We start from the raw sequence: 24,615 nt of genomic DNA on the forward strand, positions 1-24,615 counted from the left end.
CTTGTAAGCCAGGTCCTTTAAAATATACAACACATTTAACCCAGTCTCACAAGCATGGCGGCGGGGGAGGGGACAGGGACATGGACGGGACAAAAACCAAACCATTTTCACTGTCTTTGGAAGACCATAATCATTTGACAATCAGAGGGGTCTGACTGTATTTGAGACAGTACTTGCCAGGAAATACGTAAGACATACAGTTCACTTTACAGAAAGGAATACAGATCAGAAATATCAGCACACAGAAAAAAAGACATCTTCCCCATCTGATTCATTAGATTTTTGGCACCCCAATTAAGTTCTGACAAGCTAGTATTCCAGGCACAGTAAAATATTGTTGTTCCACTAGGCTTGCTCCAATGTTTAGTCATAAGATCCATACGATAATAACAGAACAGTGGCCTATCTTGACCAACAGTACATTAGTTATTATCTGCAGCACAAACACCTACCACTTTATACTAACATTTTGGCAGTTAATCTAAACATAGCACTTAAAGCTACATCATAATTTTAAGATCTAACTGGGTCATTTTCCTTCCAGCTGGCACCAGTAAAAAGTATTTTATAACAAAAAAGTAAATGAAACTTTTTTTATGAGGGTTTTTTTTTTTGTTCTTTAATGGCAGGAGCACAAGTATGATTTCAAGCACACACGACACATTTTTCAAGGCCTGTTCGCGGTGATGCTAGCTGGGTGAATTACAATAAGATTTATTGTGCAGTGGTGTATGTCTAATTTTCCATCTACTGCTGGGAGCTTCAGTTGGCGGGAACTAACAGAGACGCCCATTATGTACAGCCTGGTTCAAACTGTGGTTTTGGTGCAAACTCTCAGGGACAGGAACTTACTGCACATGCTGGCAAGAGGACAGGGAGAAAGTTGATGAAAAGAACAAAAAAGGACTTTTTAATTTGTTTCTTAAGTATCTGGTATCCCATCCCTTCTCCAAATTGTTTTGTGGCAAGGGGAGAAGGGGGAGAAGGGAGAAGTCACAACAGATTTTGCTGTAAAAATTGTCATATTCAATGGATATAAAACAAGGCAGCTAATGACTTCTTGTTATTGTAGCAAGGTCCCCTGCTGACAGGATTCAAAATGAACAGGAGCTCACCGGAACAGAGTTCTCAATACTTTACTCCCGCTGTCCTTTTTTTTTTTTCCCTCTCTAAGTAGTGGAAACACAAGTCACTTTTAAACAACCATCTACAGACTTCTTTCCCTTACCTTCCTCTACCTTATTCCGGTTTTCTCAAATGTTCCATGTACGCTCCCAGCTAGTTGACTTGACATAGTCCATGCAAAGTGAAGGTGGAGAGAGGAAATAACAGAAGGAATGGATGAGGAGAGGGGAAAACCAGAACAGACACAACAAGGAAAAGCAAAGTCCTGGAGGGGCAAGAGAGGAGAAGCAAGACTGTGGAGCTCAGGATTGCCAGCAAGAGATACATGCAGGATATGAGAGGTTAGCAGGGATGGAGAGAGAGATTGAGGAAAGGAAAAGGTTAGAAAGAAAAATTTTAAAATGGGAGTGGAAAAAACAGTATGAGTAACATAGTGGAGTATGAATAATATAGTGGGAGGGTTCAATAACAGAGTAAATGACTTATTCAGAGCAGAACTGGGATCTGTCTTGCTGAGCCACAAAGCACAACAACGTCATTTTAATACGCTGAGCACCTCATCTCAGAGATGTAGCTGGAGAGAAGCTCCACAACCACGTCCCTGCTTCCTTGGGAACAGCTTGTCAGGGAAAGAGCAAACTGTACGACACACCGTGCTTCTTCTATGCCAAAGCAATGGAGGAAAAAAAAAGATGATTTGCGTAGTCTGCTCCACAACTGGCACTCAGAAAAGGCATTTTGCTTTAACAATGCAAATCAAGCAAAAAGTGAAAAATAGAACATCAGGTTCATGGACTGTTGTGTTTCTCATTGGTTTGCAAACATTCATATATCCAAACACAGTATTATGCTTTAAGTTTACAGTACAGAGAGATGACCTAGGAATAATATCTTTTTCTATCTTTTGGTCTATATTAGGTACCATTTACTAGCCTCACAAAATCTGCTTCAACTATCAAATTTGATATCATCTTTTCGATTCTTTCAGGGGTGCTAGTTCACTATGACCTACAGTGTAGTTCCGTAGCCACACACGGGATGGCACTGTTAAAATTAGTCCTCACACACCAAATCTCTCCTACACTCTGATTCTTTGTAGGCAGCAGATTCAAGGCAAAGGCACGTTTTTATTCCCCAGAATTGTATTTATCCACCACACACTGACATCACTTATTTTTATGCCTGGTTACTCAGTTATATTTTTACTTTGTATCAAGCATGGAAAACCAGTGCCCGTAAATGTATTAATGCTATGTTATGATTTTTGGAAGGTTTGGCAGCAGAGAGAGGCAAGCGATTGGGTGCGGTATTACAATGTGCAATGTGGTATTTCATTCTCTCTAGAGATCTGTAATTTTATGCATGTTGAAAAAAATGTTAAGGAAACTTAATGTACAGGACATAAGGAAACAATTTTCTTCCTTAAGGAAAAAAAAAAAAACAACAAAAAAACACCTTTGGGCTGTAAGCATTAAAAACATAAGTCCAAATGGAACCATTCAGCAAACCAGAGTGGGGAATAGAGAGGGTAGGCAGCGTTAAGAAATAACCATTAATTTTGGTCTGCCTCCTCTTTGCAGCCACATCTCTCTTAATCATCACTCAATTCATTAGCGCTCTATAATTGTATGTCAGTGTGACCATAAATTCTATATATGGGCAACAGCAGACAGCGACTCCCTTGTACTACATTGACTGACTCAGAATAGAGGACATCACAAAAGTGTTTTGTTGTTGTTAGATAAATGCATAGACAGAACAAGGTCCAAAAAGACAGACAAAGTACAGTTAGAGTCCACCTAAAGCTAAGTCTCAAAAAGGCAAGCTTTCTTCAGATTTCTGCTGTTACACCCTTGCCAAAAATCCCCTTCTGATCTCTAACCAAGCAATCAGCTCAGCCATATGCAGGGTAGCAAGAGTGACCCTATACTGTCATGCAGAAAACAACATGGTATTGTACAGGGCGGCACTGTTCTATGTCCTGACATAGAAGCATGGCTCCAGAAATAGCGTATACCTGTAGGTGATATTTAAAAAGAAAACTCACACATATGCTTTCAAGGATCTTTAGTACAACATACACATTGTGTGGACTGTAGTCTGGAACAGCATATTATATAATATTATATAATACAGTGCCAGACAAGCTTCTCAGCACTTAGATTCAAAAACAAGTACTAGACATAGCACATCTTTGATGCCAGTGCCTTTTTCGGCCAGCAGGAAGGGGTACAGAACTCAGTGTTGTAGAAAATGGTTACTAACATCTGTCCATTGACAGCAGGGGGCTGGAACCGCATATTCTTTAGGTATATCTTTATCCAGTCTTGTATAAGAGCTAATGGTTACTGCAGCCCTCTCCTCCACTTATTTCTCAACTTGAGAAACCTTCACATTATACCTGAGAAACAGACTAATCACATACTGCTGTAGTTGCCACTAGCATAAAATAGCACCACCACATCAATAATATGTCCTTCCAGAAAACTGGATAAGCTCTCTGTTGCCTTCTAGACAGGAAGAAGTTCCACAGCCAGAAAAATTCCATTGAGAAGAACTCAGAGATCTTTAAGAGATTCCAATTTGGGACAAGACATGGTAGGGAGGGCATAATTATCTCAAGCATCCAATGGATTCACAGCACACAAACCAAAACGGGCAAGCTGAGGCAACCTCAAAGGTTCCCAGCATTGTTTTCTATAGACTGTCACCCACATCCTTGAATCTTTCACTACCCTATTTTTTTTAATGGATGGTTCAACACAAGGAGCTAAGAAAACTGCCCTCCCATGACACTGCCACAAGGAAATCTGGCTATGTTTATGTCTCTCTCGACTTTACATATCTTGCCCCACGAAGTCTTACCATAACCCACCCAGACCAAAAGAGATGGAAAAGAAATTGGTGGAGGATGCTGTGCGCTAGCAAACTAACTTCACAAAACATCCAGTTGGTTAGGATCAGCATTTCAGGGCAATAGTTCCCCTTCAGGAATTCTACTGAATTCTGCTTCAGGTCTCACAGGGATTTTAGCATGGCTGGAATTAGTAGTCTGGGCCTTAGTTTCTAGTTACGAAAAAGAGATCCATCAGTATCTGCTGGAAGCTGGACAAAAATAAGAGTGCAAACCACAAGTTTTCTTGAAAGTATTCACAACTCACATGAACAAAACAAAGTCTTGTTCCAACTAGTATTACATGCATAATTTTTAAGCTCATAAACCAAAAGAAAGGAAATTGTCAAAGGCCATTAGTCACCAAACTCCATCTGCCATTGGCCTTTTTGCTGGAAAATCTCTGCATAATACCAAAGACAAATTTCCTCTGTGTTTGATTATGAGTTGTGTTGAACTTCACCACCACAACACATACTGGTAGAAGTACTATAGCCTTCACATTTAAAATCAGAGGAGCATTTCTTTGGATAAGCTCAATTCCAAATTACTTTTAAATGCTTCAAGACTTTGAAGATACCCTACTTTCACATGTATTTCTAATAAGAGTAATAAACGAAACAGATGTCATTATGCTCTATTGTGAAGAAAGCAGAATAAAACAACCCAATAAACCAATTTACTGAGGAAAAGAACTCTAATAACCAGATGGACAGACTATTAAGAGCACCAGCTTACACTACCTCTTTCTTTATATAGACATATCTAGCAAACTGGGCAAACTCAGGACAGAGAGCTCACCTAGGATGCCACAGGTTTCGGAAACAGCAGTGCAAGGTTTTGCGAGTGCTTGTAGTAAAGCCTTCTAGCTTTGCAGATGTACACCCTCATTCCACAAGAGCAAAAAGCAGAGTTCTCCCTCTACCTCTTTTGTAGAGAACAGGTGTAGTACTTTCTTAACGTGTTTGTGTGCATGAGACCCTGACGTGGATTAGTGGAGTCTTCCAAGGAGGGGGGGTTCTTCACTAAACAGAGATTTGAGACACCCGTGGCAACATTTCAGTTCCCCAGTTGTCTTCTTCCTCACTCACATTCACCTGGGCAGCACAGCACACAGACAGATTGAGGCAGTTTTCTCCTTCCTGAAAAACTCTCTGTCAATGTAATAGGGCAAGAACAGCTTGAGCTCACTTGTACTTTAACATACTAGGTCCATAGTGCCATCCCAATACCAAGAAGCAAACCCCAGTAACAGCAAGATAAAGTCAAGGACTGTGCTGCTTGCAAACAATGCTGATGCAAGCCTTGCCATTCTTCATTGTTTGAGAACTATGCAGGTACTTGGGCCCTGCTTTACACACATCCTGCCTTGGATTTTCTATGGCAGCTGGCTTTGGTGAAGTCAAGGTACAAGACACTCCCAAGCCACTGGTGGTGCAGCTAGCTTGTTCACTTGTCATTCCAGAACTTTCCAGTCAGATTTTTCATATTGAAAATGTAGGACTGGAAGAGAGACAAGAATAATTTAAACCCCCCCAAAGAATTCCCACCTTTGCTGTAATGTGAGGAGGAGTCTTGCTAAACCAAAGTTTAATGGGGTGGGAAGGCAGAGGCAGCAATAGTTCTCATTCTAATACATGTCTAGCAGTCACATTATCCACTGATGAGCTGGCATGTTTATCTTTAAAGAAACTATAAAAGGAATCACAGACAAAAATGACATTTTATGAAAAAGAAGAAAGTGAGAATGAGTTCCATTTCTGGTATTCTGTCACATTTCACTGTAGTGTGCAGCATCAACTCATTATTGATAGACTAATTATTTACCAGAATTTTTTGCTTTTGCAATATAGAAATGTCATGGTTTAACCCCAGCCAGCAACTAAGCACCTCACAGCCGCTTGCACAGTCCTCCCCAGAGGGATGGGGGAGAGAATCAGAAGGGCAAAAGTGAGAAAACTCGTGGGTTGAGATAAAGACAGTTTAATAGGTAAGGCAAAAGCCACGCACGCAAGCAAAGCAAAACAAGGAATTCATTCACTACTTCCCATCGGCAGGCAGGTGTTCAGCCATCTTCAGGAAAGCAGGGCTCCATCACGTGTAACAGTTACTTGGGAAGACAAATGCCATCGCTCCAAATGTCTCCCCCTTCCTTCTTCTTCCCCCAGCTTTATATGCTGAGCATGACATCATATGGTGTGGAATATCCCTTTGGTCAGTTGGTGTCAGCTGTCCCAGCTGTGTCCCCTCCCAACTTCTTGTGCACCCCCAGCCTACTCGCTGGGGTGGTGTGAGGAGCAGAAAAGGCCTTGACTCTGTGTCAGCACTGCTCAGCAGTAACGAAAACATCCCTGTGTTATCAACACTGTTTCCAGCAGAAATCCAAAACACAGCCCCATACTAGCTACTAGGAAGAAAATTAACTCTATCCCAGCCAAAACCAGCAGAAGAAAGTATCAGGCTTATGGTGACTCTCTGAAGTCATCAAGCAGCCCTAGACTTCAGTATGCAGCAGTTTTGTGCTCTGTGAAAGGAAGCAGAAACATTGCAAGCTAAGGAAAGCCACTCCCAAAAGTTGTGAACTGAAAGTGTTTATTGTTCATTTTCCAAAAAGATCAGGCATCTTAAGGCTAGGATTTTCAAAGGGGCCTAACAAATTAGGTACTTCTAAACCTACTGCATTTCAGTGGAATTCAAATACCTCTATTTCTAAGTCTGCCCTGAAAGAGATTTAAGGTGGGCTTTTTCCTTTTAATTTACCATCCTCAAGCTTGGTGCCTTATTTTCAGTGGGCACTGTGAGACATAACACAGACCCCCCCAGTCAAAGTCTTCTGGGGCACCAGGAATTTACCACTGTGGTGGCTGTTGTAGGACTAGAATTTCTCCTAGCAATTTTTCAATTTTGTTTTTCAGTCATTCATACTGTAAATTATTGTCTTCTTTCTTGCATTGGGAGGAAAAAAAGCAACCATAAGAAGAATGCATCATTCAGAAATACAAGCAGATGAAATTCCTGATTAACATGAGGTAAAAATCCCAACATCCATTAGCCTAACAAGAACCCCATTTGCAGTTTAAAAAAAACAAACAAACAAAAGTGTGAGAAATTATGCATCTGTTCTCACCAACAGCAGTAAAACCTAGGAACAGGCTTGCACCCAGATAGCTACATTTTGGGTGCCAATATTATATTAATTACATTAAAAATGGAAAAGCAGAAACCCTTCTGCCTTCTTCATTTAGCTCATAACCACTTTTTTCCTATTTTTTCTAGAAAGTAAGTGTTTTTCCATTTAAAAGGTGAGAGCCACTCCGTAGTTACAAGTGGTACTTTTTGACTTTCTTAATACAACCCTGTGGCTACAATTAACAAAACGGATAAATAGCAGAACAAATTAAGGTCTGATCCTGTTTTACTTATAGGTGCAATCCTTGCAATAAATTGCAGGTTAAGCTGTCGGAGGTAAATGAGGAGAGATGGAAAGCATGATCTATGATGCCTGAATTTTAAGTGTTCAGACATTAAAAGCAAGAGTGTGAGAGAAGATAAGCAAATATCAAGACAGAAAATTTCAAAATTTTAAGATGCTTTAATGATTACTATAAGATTACAAATATAGCTGAAATGCATGTTTTGCACAAAGCTTTAAGAAAATGTTGCAAATTTTGTGTTTCTCTATATAAGCTATTCAATGCTTACTTTTATCCCTCACATGGGAATAACATTTTCAAAAGAGAAAAAGAACAGGATTTTTCTTCTCATTATTTCAGAGTGCTTTAGGTTCATTTCAGAACTTCATTGTCTTTGAAGTTTGGGGAATAAGGGAATGCAGACTGTTTCCATGCATGGTCTTACTGTTGTGGAAATCCACTATTTCATGCCCTTAAAAATGAATAAATAACTGAACCAATTTGAAGTCCTTCACAACCTGCAATTCTTACAGGCATCTTAAGACTCCGTACTGTCTGATCTATTTCATTTGCAATTCAGTCACAAACTCCTTGCAGTATAACAATCAAAACATTGTAAAAGAAGTGTGTACAGTCTGTAAGAACGATCAGTGGTTTTTTAGGGAGGGATTAAATCAACGAATCATTGTCTGAGTCATATAACATCTAATATGAATCCTAAGATTGTATACGGAAAAATACTGTGCATTTACTGCCAAGCACTGAACCAACTGTCCGCTTCCTGTGACACGAGTGGGAGCAGGACATGCTCAGAACTTCAAAGCAGCAACTCGTTATCTGAAAAAAAGAGTAACCAGGTAATTTAAAATCATTCACTGCCCTTTATACCATGAGGTGTTGACCAAATAATGTATTTTTGTAACTCCACTCTTGCTCTCATCACACAAATAATCAAAAGACAGTGCTAGTGAGCTCTTCTACATTCTTCATAACAGCCTTAGGACTTTCCAAACACCCTGTTTGGTAGGGTACCTACCAAGATTGCTCAGTTACACTAGATCTCTCCTTTCCTTTTGTTTTTTCCGTTAAACTTCAGAGAACACTGTGAAGAAAACATAAGAATATGCTCCAACCTCTGCTTTTTTGCTTCTTCTACTGTGAGAAAGGCAGAAGGAACAGTACAAATTATCAGCCCTCACATTCTCAGGTAACTCTGACCTCTCTTTACTTAGGCTACATTTGTCCCATGAGATCAGAAATTCATGCCAGCTGGGGGCACTTAGCCCATTTGTCCCTTTGTATCAGCTCACAGTCTAAGAATCACTTGTGTGGTGGAGCCTTAAGGGCAGGACCCACTGCTATTCTGCTCAAACTGCATCATCAAGAAGAGTACAGGGATCTCGTTAGGTCGTGCAGAGAAGAAATGAGAAAGGCAAAAGCCCAGCTAGAACGCAATCTGGCCGCTGTCGTTAAAGACAACAAAAAAAGTTTTTACAAATATATTAATGATAAGAAGAGAGCCAAGGAGAATCTCCATCCTTTATTGGATGCAAGGGGGAACATTGTCACTGAGGATGAGGAAAAGGCTGAGGTACTCAATGCCTTCTTTGCCTCAGTCTTTAACAGGCAGACCAGTTATGCTCAGGGTACTCGGCCCCCCGAGCTGGAAGACGGGGACAGCGAGCAGGATGAACCCCCCGTAATCCAAGAGGAAGCAGTCAATGACCTGCTACGCCACCTGGACGCTCACAAGTCTATGGGGCCGGATGGGATCCACCCAAGAGTGCTGAGGGAGCTGGCGGAGGTGCTCGCCAAGCCACTCTCCATCATTTATCAGCAGTCCTGGTTAACGGGGGAGGTCCCGGATGACTGGAGGATTGCCAATGTGACGCCCATCCACAAGAAGGGCCGGAAGGAGGATCCGGGGAACTACAGGCCTGTCAGCCTGACCTCGGTGCCGGGGAAGATTATGGAGCGGTTCCTCTTGAGGGCGCTCACAAGGCATGAGCAGGACAACCAGGGGATCAGGCCTAGCCAGCACGGATTCATGAAAGGCGGGTCCTGCTTGACCAACCTGATCTCCTTCTATGACCAGGTGACCCGCCTAGTGGATGAGGGAAAGGCTGTGGATGTGGTCTACCTGGACTTCAGCAAGGCCTTTGACACCGTCTCCCACAGCATTCTCCTAGAGAAGCTGGCGGCTCACAGCTTAGACAGGTGTACTCTGCGCTGGGTCAAAAACTGGCTGGACGGCCGGGCCCAGAGAGTTGTGGTGAATGGAGTTACATCCAGTTGGCGGCCAGTCACGAGCGGTGTTCCCCAGGGCTCAGTACTGGGGCCGGTCTTGTTCAATATCTTTATCCATGATCTGGATGAGGGGATTGAGTGCACCCTCAGTAAGTTTGCAGACGACACCAAGTTGGGTGGGAGTGTTGATCTGCTCAAGGGTAGGAAGGCTCTGCAGAGGGACCTGGACAGGCTGGATCAATGGGCCCAGGCCAACTGTATGAGGTTCAACAAGGCCAAGTGCCGGGTCCTGCACTTCGGCCACAACAACCCCATGCAGCGCTACAGGCTTGGGGAAGAGTGGCTGGAAAGCTGCCCAGCAGAGAAGGACCTGGGGGTTCTGGTTGACAGCCGGCTGAACATGAGCCGGCAGTGTGCCCAGGCGGCCAAGAAGGCCAATGGCATCCTGGCCTGTATCAGAAATAGTGTGGCCAGCAGGAGTAGGGAAGTGATCGTGCCCCTGTACTCGGCACTGGTGAGGCCGCACCTCGAATACTGTGTTCAGTTTTGGGCCCCTCACTACAAGAAGGACGTCGAGGTGCTGGAGCGTGTCCACAGAAGGGCAACGAGGCTGGTGAGGGGTCTGGAGAACAAGTCTTATGAGGAGCGGCTGAGGGAACTGGGGTTGTTTAGCCTGGAGAAAAGGAGGCTGAGGGGAGACCTCATCGCTCTCTACAACTACCTGAAAGGAGGTTGTAGCGAGGTGGGGGTCGGTCTCTTCTTCGAAGTAACAAGTGATAGGACGAGAGGAAATGGCCTCAAGTTGCACCAGGGGAGGTTTAGATTGGACACGAGGAAAAACTTCTTTACTGAAAGAGTGGTTAAACATTGGAAGAGGCTGCCCAGGGAAGTGGTTGAGTCCCCATCCCTGGAGGTATTTAAAAGACGTGTAGATGAGGCACTTAGGGACATGGTTTAGTGGGCATGGTGGTGTTGGGTTGACGGTTGGACTCGATGATCTTAGAGGTCTTTTCCAACCTCAATGATTCTATGATTCTATGATCAACAGTCTCTGGGTCCTACTGAAGGTGGGCAGATACATTTAAGACAAATTCCTCAGCAGCAAAAGCTGTAGTAGGAAAAATGGAGGCTGGGTCAAAATTTAAAGTTTTAAGCTGAGGCATCAATTTTCTTCTGACTGTTCATACCTTGTGACTACTGAATTACACAAGGAAGAAAAACTAAGCTTTCCTATACCCATTCTGAGGTCTTTCTGAAGGCGCTTCTGCTTCCAGCAGCACCGTGAGAGTGACAACGCTTGGTCCATGCTCCTTGCACCCGTTCCCAGTGACACAAATCGTCCCCAACCTCTCCCAGGAGGCTGCCCACAGCTCCAACCACCCAGTGCCAGCACCCACAGCGGATGGAACGGAGTAAATGCTTTAACTACTACCTGCTTTCCCTCAAAGTAAGACCAGTGCTCAACCCGTTTGAGAAGGACTGGAGATGCTGGGAGGGTGCCAGAAGTGGGGAGGGGTCAGAGGGGTGTATTTGCTGCCTTTCCCCCTCCCCCCCCCCCCCGCCGCTTCCCCTCGCAGTCGCTGCCCTGCAGAAGGGCAGGGTACAGCAGGGACGCCCAGAGAGCGCAGAGGGAAGAGCCGCGGGCGTGGAGCCCCTGCGGGAGCTGGAGGTCCGGAGGAGCGGCAGCCTTTACCCGCAGGAGCGGTGGCGGGGGACGCCGGCAGCCGCTGCCCTCAGCCCCGACTGTGCGCGCGGGGCCGTCGGTCGGCCGTTACTAACGGTTCGCCGCCCGGGGCGCGCGCTGAGCCGTTGGACGGCCGTTACCAACGGCACCCCGCGGAGGCGGCCGAGGGTGCGCGCGCCTCAACTCTGCCGGGAACCGGGTGAGGAAGGAGGCGAGTGGCGCCTGTGAGCGTTGCTTTGGCAGTGAAGGAGACGGGTAGCCAATGCGTAGGCTGCGAGGCGGCCGCTGCTCAGTGAGGCCCGGGCAGGTACTCTCCGCGCCGTCCTTCGATGCACTCCAAAAAGCTCCGGGGCGGCGGTGGCGCGTGTTTAGCTGTGACAGCCCAGCAATACCATGATTATGAATTTGTGAAACGCTGGAGGGCATCTCAGAAAGAAATGTTCTACCATATGTTGGACTAAGAAATGGGTAGTAATGACCAATGGACGTTACTTTACAAGCTGGCTGAACTTTGCCGTCTTGCTGCCCACTGTAACAGTCTTCCCACTGACAGCAGGAGGGCCTGGAAGGATCTGGTGATTTCTAATAATGATATTAGTCTGCTCATAATTTTGTCATTTTAGAGGTCCACCTTAAATAACTGATAAATTGCAAATACAGACAATGATCACTAAACAATTTAATATATGATAAAAGTCATTAATCTTTTATAAACCATCACACATGCATACATGTACGTGTGGGAGAAGTGAAGCGATGCTATTCTTAGTACAGATTACTGCAGCTCAGTGAAATAGCACAATGTGAATATTCATACTTGCTCGTTTTCCTTCAAATAAGCCTTTTTTTCCTTAAAATAGCCTAAAGCTGCTAGGATATCTAGTGCTTTCCCCATGTAGTTGGAGTCATATAAAATCAAAGCAGTGTTAGGGGGATTTTGCAGGCTCTCCACAGGAGAATCTATACAGATATGATCATATACAGCAACTGGCCCCCCACTTTTTCTTTTAACCTATATTGTAGTTGTCAAAACTAGAAGAGCTTGCTAGTCTCTACAGTCACACTCCTCAAAATAGGTAGTTTGTACCTAAAGGTTTTTCCAAAAGCCCTTTTTCCTGCATGATCTCTCAACATGTGGCAAAAGACTTGCATTTCTTTTTGTGTGGGTGGCGGGGTTTTGGGGGATTTCTTTTGCCCTCTCCAGCACTTACCCTTTGGTTTTCCAGCAGCTGCAGCTATTCTAGTGGAATTAACTAAGTCTTGCATCAAGTGTGGATTTCCTGATGTTTGAATAGAAGATACTTCATTGTGATTGAGTAGTTTGATCATTAAAATCAATAATCCCCAGATTTTCTGAATTAAGTCTGTTAAATTTTAACCAGATCCTGCAAAAAATGGTAGAAGTTTAGCATCCTAAATATTTGAGATCATATGATGGACTCGGCAATTCAGTTGTACATAGAGTGACTGTTTTGGTTCTCTGATTTTCTTCCATTAAAAAGAATAAATAGGACTGCTGCAAAACTCCTTATCAAGGCCCCTCATTGAAAGATCAGGCTGCAAACTTAATTGCTAATTGGCCCCCAATCACTTCATCAACCAAAATACCACACCGTGTTCCTGACTAGGAAAGGGCTGTACCCATTAGCAGCCCAACACAATGACTGTAGATGCTGAGGAATATGAGAACGAGCTGCAGATGTTGGCCAGGCTCAGATGCTCTCCTTAGCTACTATCTCCTATTGCCACCGTTGAACATAAAACTACTGGGCCAGGTGGACTAGTAATCTAGTCTGGTAGGACAGTTACTATGGTTTCAATTTTATAGGTTATTTGTGACTAATGAGTTGTGAACATAGAGTAGCTATAAAGATATCATAAGTCATCACAGGGTCTTGGCGGCAGAGACACCTTTCCACTTGCTGATTGTAGTGTCTTGCAGGCTAGGGTCCCGCTGCATGGCTGTGGATCATAGCACAATATTTATATTTCCTGATTTCCAAATATAACCCTGTGTGGCCTGACTTAAAAAGGAACCTAGTCATGTGTCTGAAATGTGATGTACCTCATTCATAAAATTAAAGCTGGATGTTGTGGAAGTAATGTAAGAGTCAGGGGGTTTTGTACTTCACGTTTACAGGTTTTGAGCTTACATCCCATTTTTGAAACCTAATTTAAAATGATTAGTTGGTTTCTTCACACGTCCTACTAGTAGCTAATTAACCAGAAGAGTGGCAAAAAAATACCCAAATAATCAATATGCATTTCTTTTGTAATTTGATTGTTTGAGGAGAATTATTTAAAGCTCTAATAATTACCTTTTTTCTTACTGAGTGATCCTTTGCTGATGAGCTACAACAGCAACCAGACCTCTAAGTAGGTTTTAATACAAGTATAGAAGCTTTTAAAGTCTGTGGTGTCAAAGTAAATTAAAGTGTCCCTAAGTAGTTCTTAATACAATTGACCACAGTGATTTCTACAGGGCAATTATGTTTTACTGTGTCAATCATCAAGGCATTAATATAAAGCAGAACAGCTCTGAAGAAATTTGTTATGGACTGTCATGTCAAGAACCCAAATGCTAACCTGCAATGGTCTTGATATTATTAGAACTACTAAGGGTCAGATTCCAATTAATTCACAGATTTAACAGTCCTCCACTGTAGTAGGTCTTGATACAATTAAGCAATAATAGATGACAGGAAGGATACTTCCTGGCAGTTAATGACCAATGGCAGTATTTGAAGGCCCTTAACCCAGCTGGTCATTAACTGCTCGGAGACACAACCTGGAGCTCATATTTTCTATTGTAAACCATATATTAAAGAAATAAATCAGCTACTGTTTTTCTCCTCTTCCTCCCCAACCCCCTTCCATGCCGTGCGAGCTGCTGCAGTTGGGCTACTGTGATAGCAATTAATTGCCACAGGAAAATCCCAGTGCAAGTAACCAGTGGGGAGACAGACCATCATGCCGAACCCTGTAATCCTGAAAACCCCTAACTGCAGTGAGTCCTAACGGCTCCCAAGAAACCTGCCACTGCAGCTGGTGAGCAGTTTGTGTTGAGGCTGCATTTCAGTTCTCGGCCAGAAGGAGAAATGCGTCCGAGGGAAGGAGAATGGACTCGAGCAGCAGGAGCGCCTCAGTTCGCATCTTGGTTGTGCTCTGTCACTCGTTTGGTGCCAAGAAGTGGCTTGGCTTCCAGTGCAGTAGATCTTTCCTGTGATGACTGGAATAACAACAGTAACTTAGGAGGCCAAGAGGCTGGCTTATTACTAATCCAGCCCTGTGCTATCTTTCCCTTGCAGTGACCTGATGCATTCACTGTATTATCAGTAAAATTTCTGAAGGCTAAGATGGCCATTTAGAGTGACAACAATGCTAGCGCAGGGAAGCCAGCACAATCAAGTTGGTCAGAGGTGCTGCCCTCCAGGGAAGGAAACCAGATGGTGCCTGTGTATGGCCACCCATCTGTCCTGGGCATACTACTCCTCTTGGCACCACGTGTGCGGCTCTGCGGCCTCCAACACAATACCTTATCCAGAAGATTGTTTTATGTGTGGAGATAGCACCCTGTCCTGAATGGTAATTTGTGCGGTTTTTTTTAGATTGACATCTAGAGGTGTCAAATAAACATTTTGTCTCTTACTGCTGCAGGAAGCAGTGACTTTTTGTATGCCATTCCTCAGCTTGCTTTTCATTGTACCTATGTAACAACCCAACTGACACCATCAGTGTTTCCCAGATTACTGATCATTATTCACAGCTGCAGATTCCAGCAAGAAAAGGAGACAAATCATGTGGTAAGTTGGTAAGGGGCGGGGTTGGGGGAAACAGAGAAAAAGCTAAAAATTGGATGGCATAAGTTGACTTAAGTGGAGCAATATGAAAATACAGCAGCAGAGCATTGGACCCCATTCAGATGTGTCATATGAAAGTAAAATTCAGGCCCAATGACATGGTGCTTCATCTCCAGGTGCCTTTGACCTTAGTAGCTTAAGCTGGACTGACTGTGATCTAGTGCCTAATTCTATTTTTCAAACTTACAGTATGGCTGTTGCCATGTTTGTCAAACTGTTGTAGATTCAGTAGCAGAAGTACAGGTTTTTTGCTGCCTTCTCCTTAAGACCACTTTAGTGTTGCAGTTTGACTGAGTAACTAGTTGATTGCTTACCAGAAACCAAAGCTTAAATTGCACAAGTCAATATTTATGTATTTATCCATTATAACATGTTGGTCAGCAACTTCATTACATCCATTTTTGACCCTGAAGTATTTCATCACATAGATTCATAATGCAGTATGTCATTTTTAATAATTTCATGTATGATGCTCTCTCTTTCCCACTTAGATGTTTCAGGGTGGTTTCTGCAATAACTGAAACTAGGCTGAAATCTGATGTAATGCACAATCAAAATGTTCTGTTACATTACAGTACAGTACACTTCAATGTAATTTATTCTTTTCCTATAAGAACCATGACTAATTACTAAGTCAAAAGCCAATCATAATACTCAAATGGCAGCAGTTTACAGACATGGCAATATGGCAACTATAGGTTTTTTTGTTGTCAACTTTGGTTAGTTTGTTTAATGTTATATGCAGCGGAAAAGGGGAAGGCAAAGAAAGAAGAAACATGAGAACCGTTTTGTCTCATTCCTACTCAATAAAAATCCTTCTGAGATTATGTTGCTACTAACAGCACTTCCCGCTTACAAAATTGACGGTACCCAGTGAATATTATCAAATTAGGTTGGTTTTCATGCATGTCTTTTACAGCATATGGTGTTAATGGATTTCAGAGGCTGATAAATGCCTTTGTAGAATGGGAAGGCATGGGGAAAACCTAAGAGCTGGAAGATTTAGTTGCTAAATTTAAAGGAGGCCAGCTGAACAGGCCTAGTTGTATTTTCCTGTCCATCAACTCATCATGGTCAATCTTTAATGCTAATTTCAAAGGAATAATAAGGGATGCATAGAAGAGGTCACACACACATCTCATAAAACAAAATTTATCTTTAATTTGTAAGTGTCAACAGCAGTACAAAAGATGGAGTGATGGTGAATAGATTAAGGGTAGAGAGGACAGTCTTGAGGTAAATGAGCATAAATAGGCAGTCTTATAGACACTCCCCTGAGGGGTCTAAACCCCTATCATGGCATATACTGTATCACCCAAGGATGACATGTTTAACATATCAGGAAAGCACCTTGTGCAAAAAAAAAAAAAAAAAAAATTCCCCCCCCACCCGAAACACGTAGGTAAGGTGCCAACGTACACCAGAACATACTGTATATGGACAGTGTCTTTCAATTGTGTCTTTTCCATTAATAACTGAGGCAGAGGAGGAGAAGACTCTTAAAAGTACCACTGAAAGATTATTTAATATTTAATTTACCTCACGTCAATACTGCACAACAAAATCCAAGAAGTCTGTTTATGCAATGAAGCAGAGCTAAGAATAACTATTCTCTTTTTTAAACTGAGAACAGATTTTTTTTTTTTTAAATCAGTATCCTTAGCAAACTTTTTTCTTTCTTTTTTTTTTACTGTATCAAGAGGAGAGTGTGAGATGTGATGGCAACCTTTTAAGTTCATTTAAAAACTTTACACTGGACTGTACAAGATTTTTTTGATAAACTATTTACATTTTCAGACTTTAAAACATATTCAAAGCAGCAATAGACACTAGTTTTTCCTCTAAACGCCCAAATAATTACCGGCCATGGGCCCAGGTAGGTACCTGCATTGTATATAGAATTTCTACAAAGAAAACCTGCCCGTTAAGTTAGCCAGTGGGTGTCCAACAAGCAGCCCTTGCCATTAAGAGCTGCACCCACAGTGTTGCTATAGGAATCAAAGCATAGTACCTTGACAAGAGAGTCTCAGTTGTCCCAACAGCTCTACACAAACTTTACAATTTGAAACAGCAGCTAGCATGTCAGTCCAGCATGTCAGTGAATTGTGCTGATTAAATTAACATAGAGTACAATCTCACAATATACATCACAAACAAATTACAATGTCAGGAAATAAGAGTTACAGTAAGATAAGTTATGTAGTAACAGCTTATAAGCTTGTCTTAATGTAATAAAAAAATTTTTACATGGGAAATACAATAATGAATGAACATAAATGCTAAGCATTCTAGTTTGCTACAAGCTGAAGAAGGGTACAAGAAAAAAAACGTTGCTTTCTAGAAAGCAAAACACAAATGACAAAGGAAGACAAACGGAGAATGCACACTAGCAGGTCTGCAATGTGCAGCATACAAACAGTTAAATATTTGCACATTCCCCATACTCCAAGAGCACCAAGGACCTCACTTGTGGTTTTTAGAAAGCGGAAATTACAAAGCAAGCCATGTCACTAAGTTGCTTTATAGCTTTCATATTGCCATAAATACCAATTTGATAAGTTTTCCTTTAGCCCAGTTCACCCCACCCCACCCCCTTTTTACCCAGCGTGTGAAATCTCAGAATACTTCTTTGTCACCATTTCCAACAAATCTGGTAGTTAAAAAAGGGCGATGGATTAAAATGAAATATATTTGCATATACATTTTCTTCCTTCTGTAGCAGGACATTACAGTATATCAAAAATGTAGTTTGATCTGAGAAAAATCACAGATATTAATGGGTTATATAAAAAAAAGGTTTGGGGGAAGTTTTTTTTAAAGGAAAGAGAGTGTTTTGTAAAAGATCAAATGAGGTCATATAGTATTATTCTTTTAAAAGAACATGCTTAAGTGCCAACTTGAATCTTAAAAAAGCATGCAAAACACCAAGGGTCCAAGCCCATTCATTAACTTCTCATAAAAACATGAAGAACTCTATCATACATTCTGCTGGCTGCATCTCCAATGCAGTTGTTCGCACTGTGGCCCTGGCTCAGCAAAGTTTGCCCCGCTTAACACCAACGCTTTACTGGTCCTCATGACCGCCATGGAAATACTAACATGCTTAATATTAAGCAGGTAGATAAATGTTTTGCTAGGGGAGGATGGGGGTGTTAATCTTGTAGTATGTTTTGCTAGGAAATGATTTTGAAATGCCATGCCTTTGATATGACCAAAAAACAAAACCAGAAAGCCAACCCAGAGAGAGGACTATGTTTTAGATTGCATTGGGAGGTGGTTGTGTTTGTACTCAAAGCAGGAACTGCCCACAGCTGACTGCTGTACACTTTGCACAGGGTATCGTATTTATTGTGACTAATGCTGCTGTTTGTTTTGCATTCCCATCCTGGAGCAATCCCATCTTTTGCCCTCCCCCTGCCTCATGCTGCACCTGAGTACACTGATTTAGGAGCACATTGTGATCCCAAGTATTCTCAGCAGGCAGTTTCGCAAGCTAAATGGTGATGCCCAAACATACAGGCAGACTAGAATTGGGCCACTTCGTCAGAGTCATTTCTCCATGTAAACCTGAACCCTGGAAAGCAATTCTGTTTCCATTAAGACTTTTGTCTTCCATTTTTATGAAGTATGAAGTGAACTATCCTAGCTGGTATCAGACTGTTTCGGGAGTGTTCTTCTCTTGAAAATAAGTATTTTATAATTTTCCGAAAAGAAAATATATTGTATCTGTTAATTAAATAAACTGTCTGTTCACAGAGAAAATAGTATTACTATATTTGTTCATTACCTGAATGGAGTTGTTATTTTTTTCAGTCAGAGTTATTAAGGGGCGCTCAAACACTATGCTTAAAAAACAATTCCACAAGTTCTCTTTGTGTATTGTGTGAACAATTTCCCCTGGCATTATAGCCTAATATGACAATAACATGATTTAATGAATGTAGAAAATAAAGGTTTGATATTAAGTCTTGACTGCATTGCAAGGGCCATCTTAGTCATAATAATCTTTCCAGGGATATGCTTTTGACTTCCAAATGCCATTCTTGTTAAGAAGTAAAATATCTCATCAGTTTTACTTGGATTCAGAAGACTAACTGTGTTTCTTATCAAATGTATCAGAATTTTGGTATGTTTAATGTATCAACTTTCTAAAAAAGAAGAAAGTATTCTGTGTTTGTGGAATATGCTATTAAAAATCAGTGAGAGCACAAGTGAGGCATCTTGCTGTCCCAGCTACAGGTCCACAATACTGCGCTCACACTGCGGGTGTAAATTCAGCATCTACATGAGGTACAGTGACTTGTCAGCATTTAATATGGACCAACATACACTGATATAGAACAAAAGTAAATACATAACTTATACTTCACTAAGTATCCATGAACAAAAAATAAAATTCTATTTCCTATGTTATATTTACACAATTTAAAAAAATTCTAAAATGAGATGGTAAATTCATCAAAAACTTTGTTTTGAGCTCCGAATAATAAAGTAAAAATGTTGGGTTTTATCCTTATGATTGTCCTTCCTTGATTTCTACTGACATTTTAGAGCCAATGTCGGCTAATAAATAGAATAAAATGCTCATATGCACAATTCAGATTCAAATATGTTCCTCCCACTCCCCCAGCCAATAAATGCAATTTTTACCAGCTGGCAATTCCTGAACAGCCAGTCATTTTCAAGAATGTGGCTTTAACATACAGAGCATCAGCATTGAGGCAGGGCTGGAGCTCAAACAAAGTGTTCATACATACATTTATTTTGCATAAATAAATGAAATAACAAGACATAAAAATGACTCAAATCCGGCAACTGTGAGGCAGGCCCACACGAGTCGAAACAGATGACTTTTGTTCATGTAGTTTTCGTACAACAGTTTCACATTAGTCAGAAGTGATAAAAAATACCATTTATATCCAGTGCTTATAACACTTACGAAACAACATCTGTGAGTGTGTGTTTTTTTGTACTACAAGCAAAATCAAGTTTCAGTCCTAAAGAACAGTCCTTTGTTCTCCACAAGCCTGCAGAATATTATTTTGGCATGGTCATAAAATTTAAAAAAATTAACCAACTAATCTAAATGTTTGCCTTTGTGCAAAAAAATAATTACATAAAATACAATGCTAGCAATACAGCATTCTACCTATGCAACAAAACCAGAAAAAAAAGAGAGCAAGAGAGAAAGAAAGTGACATGGGGGGAGGGAGAGATACTTCTAACTGGAGAATTATGTAAAACATTAATAAATAGTCATTTTTTTAGGAAATAATGGTATCCTCCCCCCAATATGAGCTGAATGTATTAAAAACAGTTCAAATTCCCAAGCAATTATAAGAACAAAAAACACTTTCTATCAGTACCTTAGCCAGCTTAAAGAGGGCGCTCACCAGCTAACGACACAGCATATGCCTTTAAAGTCTTGGCTAGACCAGTTTATTGCTTATTAGACATGGATTCAGAACACATTTAAATAAATATTAAAAATATAGCATTTTGTTCCAAATTACAAAATGGTCAGAGAAATTTGACCATTGTGTTTCTATGCCACTATCTTTATAAATTGTCCTGTAAATTGAACAATGTTCTTTGTCCTGGGGGTTGTTCTCGCACATTTAAATGTGATTCCTACAGTGGCAACAATGGCTCTCTCTGCTCAAATAGGTATTAGTGGGGCCATGAGGAAAATGACTGCTCCTGATACTGCATCTTGTCATTGCACCTCATATTAATTTCTGCAAGATAGGATGATAGCACGAGGATAGCCAGCATTAACACTATACTTCTTTCATTGTCTGGGCCCTAAACACAGCCCGTTCAGCTCTGTGGGAAGATTCCCACAGACTTCAAGAGGAGCTGCTCTAGGCCCACTCATACCTCTCAGCCTGAGTCTGAATTTATCACCAATGTCCTGAACATATCCAATTTGAAATAAAAGCTGAGGGAGTTGAGGAGCTTCAGCACATGTATCCATCAGGCCCATTGGATCTGCATATATATACAGTGATGTATATATACTCCACAGGAGTGGAGTGTGAGGGAAAAAAATAAAGGCAATTTCTTCTCTGTCTCTGAAATGTCATAAATTCACAATCTTTGAATATCTCTCTCGTATATTTCCCAGAATTTTCTCTAGCAATTGCATTGTTTCTAGTAGTAATACAAATTTTAGTTTCTATAGCACCTTACATCCAAAGATCCCAAAGCACTTGACAAGCATTTATCAAGATCTGGCTCACATTCCCACATAACTAACATTCAATAAATATTTTTGATGCACCATTTTCCCAGCTTTGCAAGTCAGATATTTGTGTGGCTTTCCCTCCCCCACTAGGAGTCTCCCATATAAATCACTGCATAAATACTTAAGATAGCAAACAGTTCCTTCAGGTGACAACAGGAACATGATGTACGGAGCCATGATTCACTGCAGGATTCTACAGGCCCTAAAAATTCATCATGGTGGACTCTACATGCAGTTTGGATTTTACATCTGCCTTTGCTGTCTGTCTAAGTATAGAGGTTTATAACTATCAACACAATTTTTTAGGAATACTTGTACTGTATGTACATATAAAAGTACTCACTTTATTTTGCATTACATAAAGCAGTGTTTCCAAGTGCTCCTTGAACATACAGTGTTACAAGAACAACTGAATTTCTCATTCATAAATGTCATGTTCATTTTAGTAGCAGGTGCACTTTTATTTTCATATACCTGTGTAATTTAGGGGAGGAGAAAGAGGGGGTTCTTTAAAATATCAAGAAGGAATTGTAAGTGTAATGCCACCAACAGTACTTTTAAAAATAAATATTAAGTATTTGGACCCTTGACATTCTGGAATGAATAAATTATTTAAGAGAAAATGTGTTAAGACTGAATGCAAGGGTTAAAAGCAAAGGGGTAGAGAATGTAATCAGAGGTGGCCTCACACTGCTAAGACAGGCCCAGTCCATAGCTGGTGATCGCTCTTTTGTGCTTACTTAAAATTTCACACTAATGGCACATCAAGAGGCAAAAGCAATTGGGCACATGCACTATGGCAACCATGTTCACTACTTAAGAATATCCTGTCTCCAGATTCCTGAGTACTTTACCATATTCTGGAAAAAATTAGGTTTTATATATAATTTTTTTAAGATGCCAAAGGATTGTCTAAGACTTTACAGTGTCTCCTTTAAGACTTTTTTTTTAAATGTTAAGATTCAAAAGTTATGAAAAGTTTGGCACATCAGAAGTTCAGCTATACATATGGAAAAAAATGGAATTCAGAGACTATTTTTTAAAGACAAGCTATGATGCACAGATGTGCACACTTGCGGACTTGTTCTGTTTCACAATATGAAATCTGCAGTTTTTGTTTTCTAAAATAATCCAGAATAAAAACACATTCACAACCTGTAGGCTGGCACAGCATACCTGAGTGAGAATGTATAACCCCCATCTAAAACAGTAACTTAAACCTTTATCAGCATCCAAAAGGAAAAAGACAAAAGGTAAGACTTGTAAGACAGCTATTGATTCATATAAGATTTCAAGTCCTGATGTCTGATATTTAGTATATGTCTTCATCTAAATTAAAAAAAAAACAAAAAACAAAAAACCCAAGTTCATGAAAAATTAGGGAAACAATCTGTCTCACACGTTAAGAAACATTTAAGACCATTCTGCTGATGTAACTGTAGGAGCCACACATGCATGCAGGCTCTTTAAGAACTTTTGTTCAAAAAAAACCCCAAAAAACCCAAATGAGTCTGAGTACTTTAATTCTGTGAACACTCCTCAGTTGGCACTGACTGCCTCATGGGCTTCGTTTTCACTACTATAGTCTGATTTGGGATCATCCTCATAGTCCTCGTACATTTCTATTTCATCCTCTCCATTTATCATTTCATTTCCAGCAAGGCTTCCGCTGTCCGTCTTCATACCATAAGTGCTCTGAATGACGGGGATGCTGGGCTCAGGGCTCGCAGAGGTGCTCGAGCAATCCGATGTCATCTGAGGTGATGGCGTGGTAGTTGCCATGGTAATAGCACCAGGATAGACAACCCCCGTTCCTGTGGTGATTGGAATTTGAGGCTGTTGTCTGGAAGGAAAAACAAGAGGGGAACGTGATTTCCTGTGTTCAGAGGAGGGAAGACCTTCTGCAAGTCCAAGTGAAAGAAAACCGTGTGGTTTCCTAGAAAGGCTGCATGCATTCCTCTGAGGTTCACAGTCCAGTCCCATATGGTATTGGTTCATCTTAGCTCCCCCCAACGACAACTGGAGAGTAAACTGTTTAGTAACTACCAGACATTGATTCTTTTACGTATTGTATATGTTTGTTTAAACCATATTGCAAACTAGCACTTGGACAGAGATCATCAAAAGGCTTCAGGCACCTGTGTGATGCCTAACTGCTACTGTAGACATCATGTATCCAAAATCTACATCCTCCAAGCTCCTGACAAGAGCTTCTGTTAATGAGGGGACCTCAAGATTACCTGTAAGTACCTAAAATGACAGACAGGTGACTAAGTAACATTGTCTAACTGTAAGTATGTAATTTACTATTTAAGTGCTAGGTAGACTCCTACGTCACTTAGAAATATTTTTGATATTTCATTGCTGGCTTTTGATTTTTGTTTAAATCCATGATCAGAATGCCATTTGTTCTTCAGGATTTAATGTGTAAGACAGTTTTTGAAGCAAAGTACTTTAAAAAAAAAGAACAAGTGTTCTTTTTTCTATGGTAACGGACAGTCTACAGAAATTAAGGCTTCCTCCTGAGGACCCAATGTCAGATCTGATCTATTGTGACAATGCAAATACATGGGAAGACTCAATTAAGGGTGCTGTTGTCTGGAAGGAAAAACAAGAGGGGAACGTGATTTCCTGTGTTCAGAGGAGGGAAGACCTTCTGCAAGTCCAAATGAAAGAAAACCGTGTGGTTTTCTAGAAAGGCTGCATGCATTCCTCTGAGGTATGCATCTCAGAGTATCTCAAAGTATCTCAAAGTATCTCTACTTTTGACACATCTTGCCTTCTGATATCTAACTTTGCACTACATAATGTCTTTTTCATGTGTGTGTGATTTTAAGCATACTGGAGCAATACCCCACTTCAACTAAAATAGACTTATATCACTGCCAGTCAAGCAATTCAACACAAGCTTTACTGTAAGCATGTACATAGTTGTACTAAGTGATGCAATGTCTCTTCTTACAGTGATGTATGTATATTCAAATGCTTTGCTGAGTACAGGTCAGGTTGCTGAACCCATTCCATGGTCAAGCCATTTTTGGCTAAAAATTAATTAAATCTACTTCTTACATTTGGGTTAATTAACTAATAACATACTTTCTGTATTAAAATACTCATACAAATATTCACATATTATTTCTGGATCA

At 41.0% G+C, this 24,615-nt stretch overlaps 1 protein-coding gene across 7 annotated transcripts in view; it reads right to left on the reverse strand.

Moving 5' to 3' along the window:
- Window positions 1-16,360: 16,360 nt before the first annotated feature.
- The window catches only part of SOX6 (SRY-box transcription factor 6), a 380,373-nt gene continuing 372,118 nt past the window's right edge, over window positions 16,361-24,615 (reverse strand). For all 7 annotated transcript variants that reach the window (XM_076344067.1, XM_076344066.1, XM_076344063.1 and 4 more), the window contains one exon: window positions 16,361-23,312. In XM_076344067.1, the coding sequence (XP_076200182.1) occupies window positions 23,009-23,312 (304 nt within the window). In that variant the 3' untranslated portion in view covers window positions 16,361-23,008. The remainder of the gene's footprint in view (window positions 23,313-24,615) is intronic.

This window comes from Aptenodytes patagonicus, chromosome 7, assembly GCF_965638725.1.
Source record: "Aptenodytes patagonicus chromosome 7, bAptPat1.pri.cur, whole genome shotgun sequence".
Taxonomy (NCBI): domain Eukaryota; kingdom Metazoa; phylum Chordata; class Aves; order Sphenisciformes; family Spheniscidae; genus Aptenodytes; species Aptenodytes patagonicus.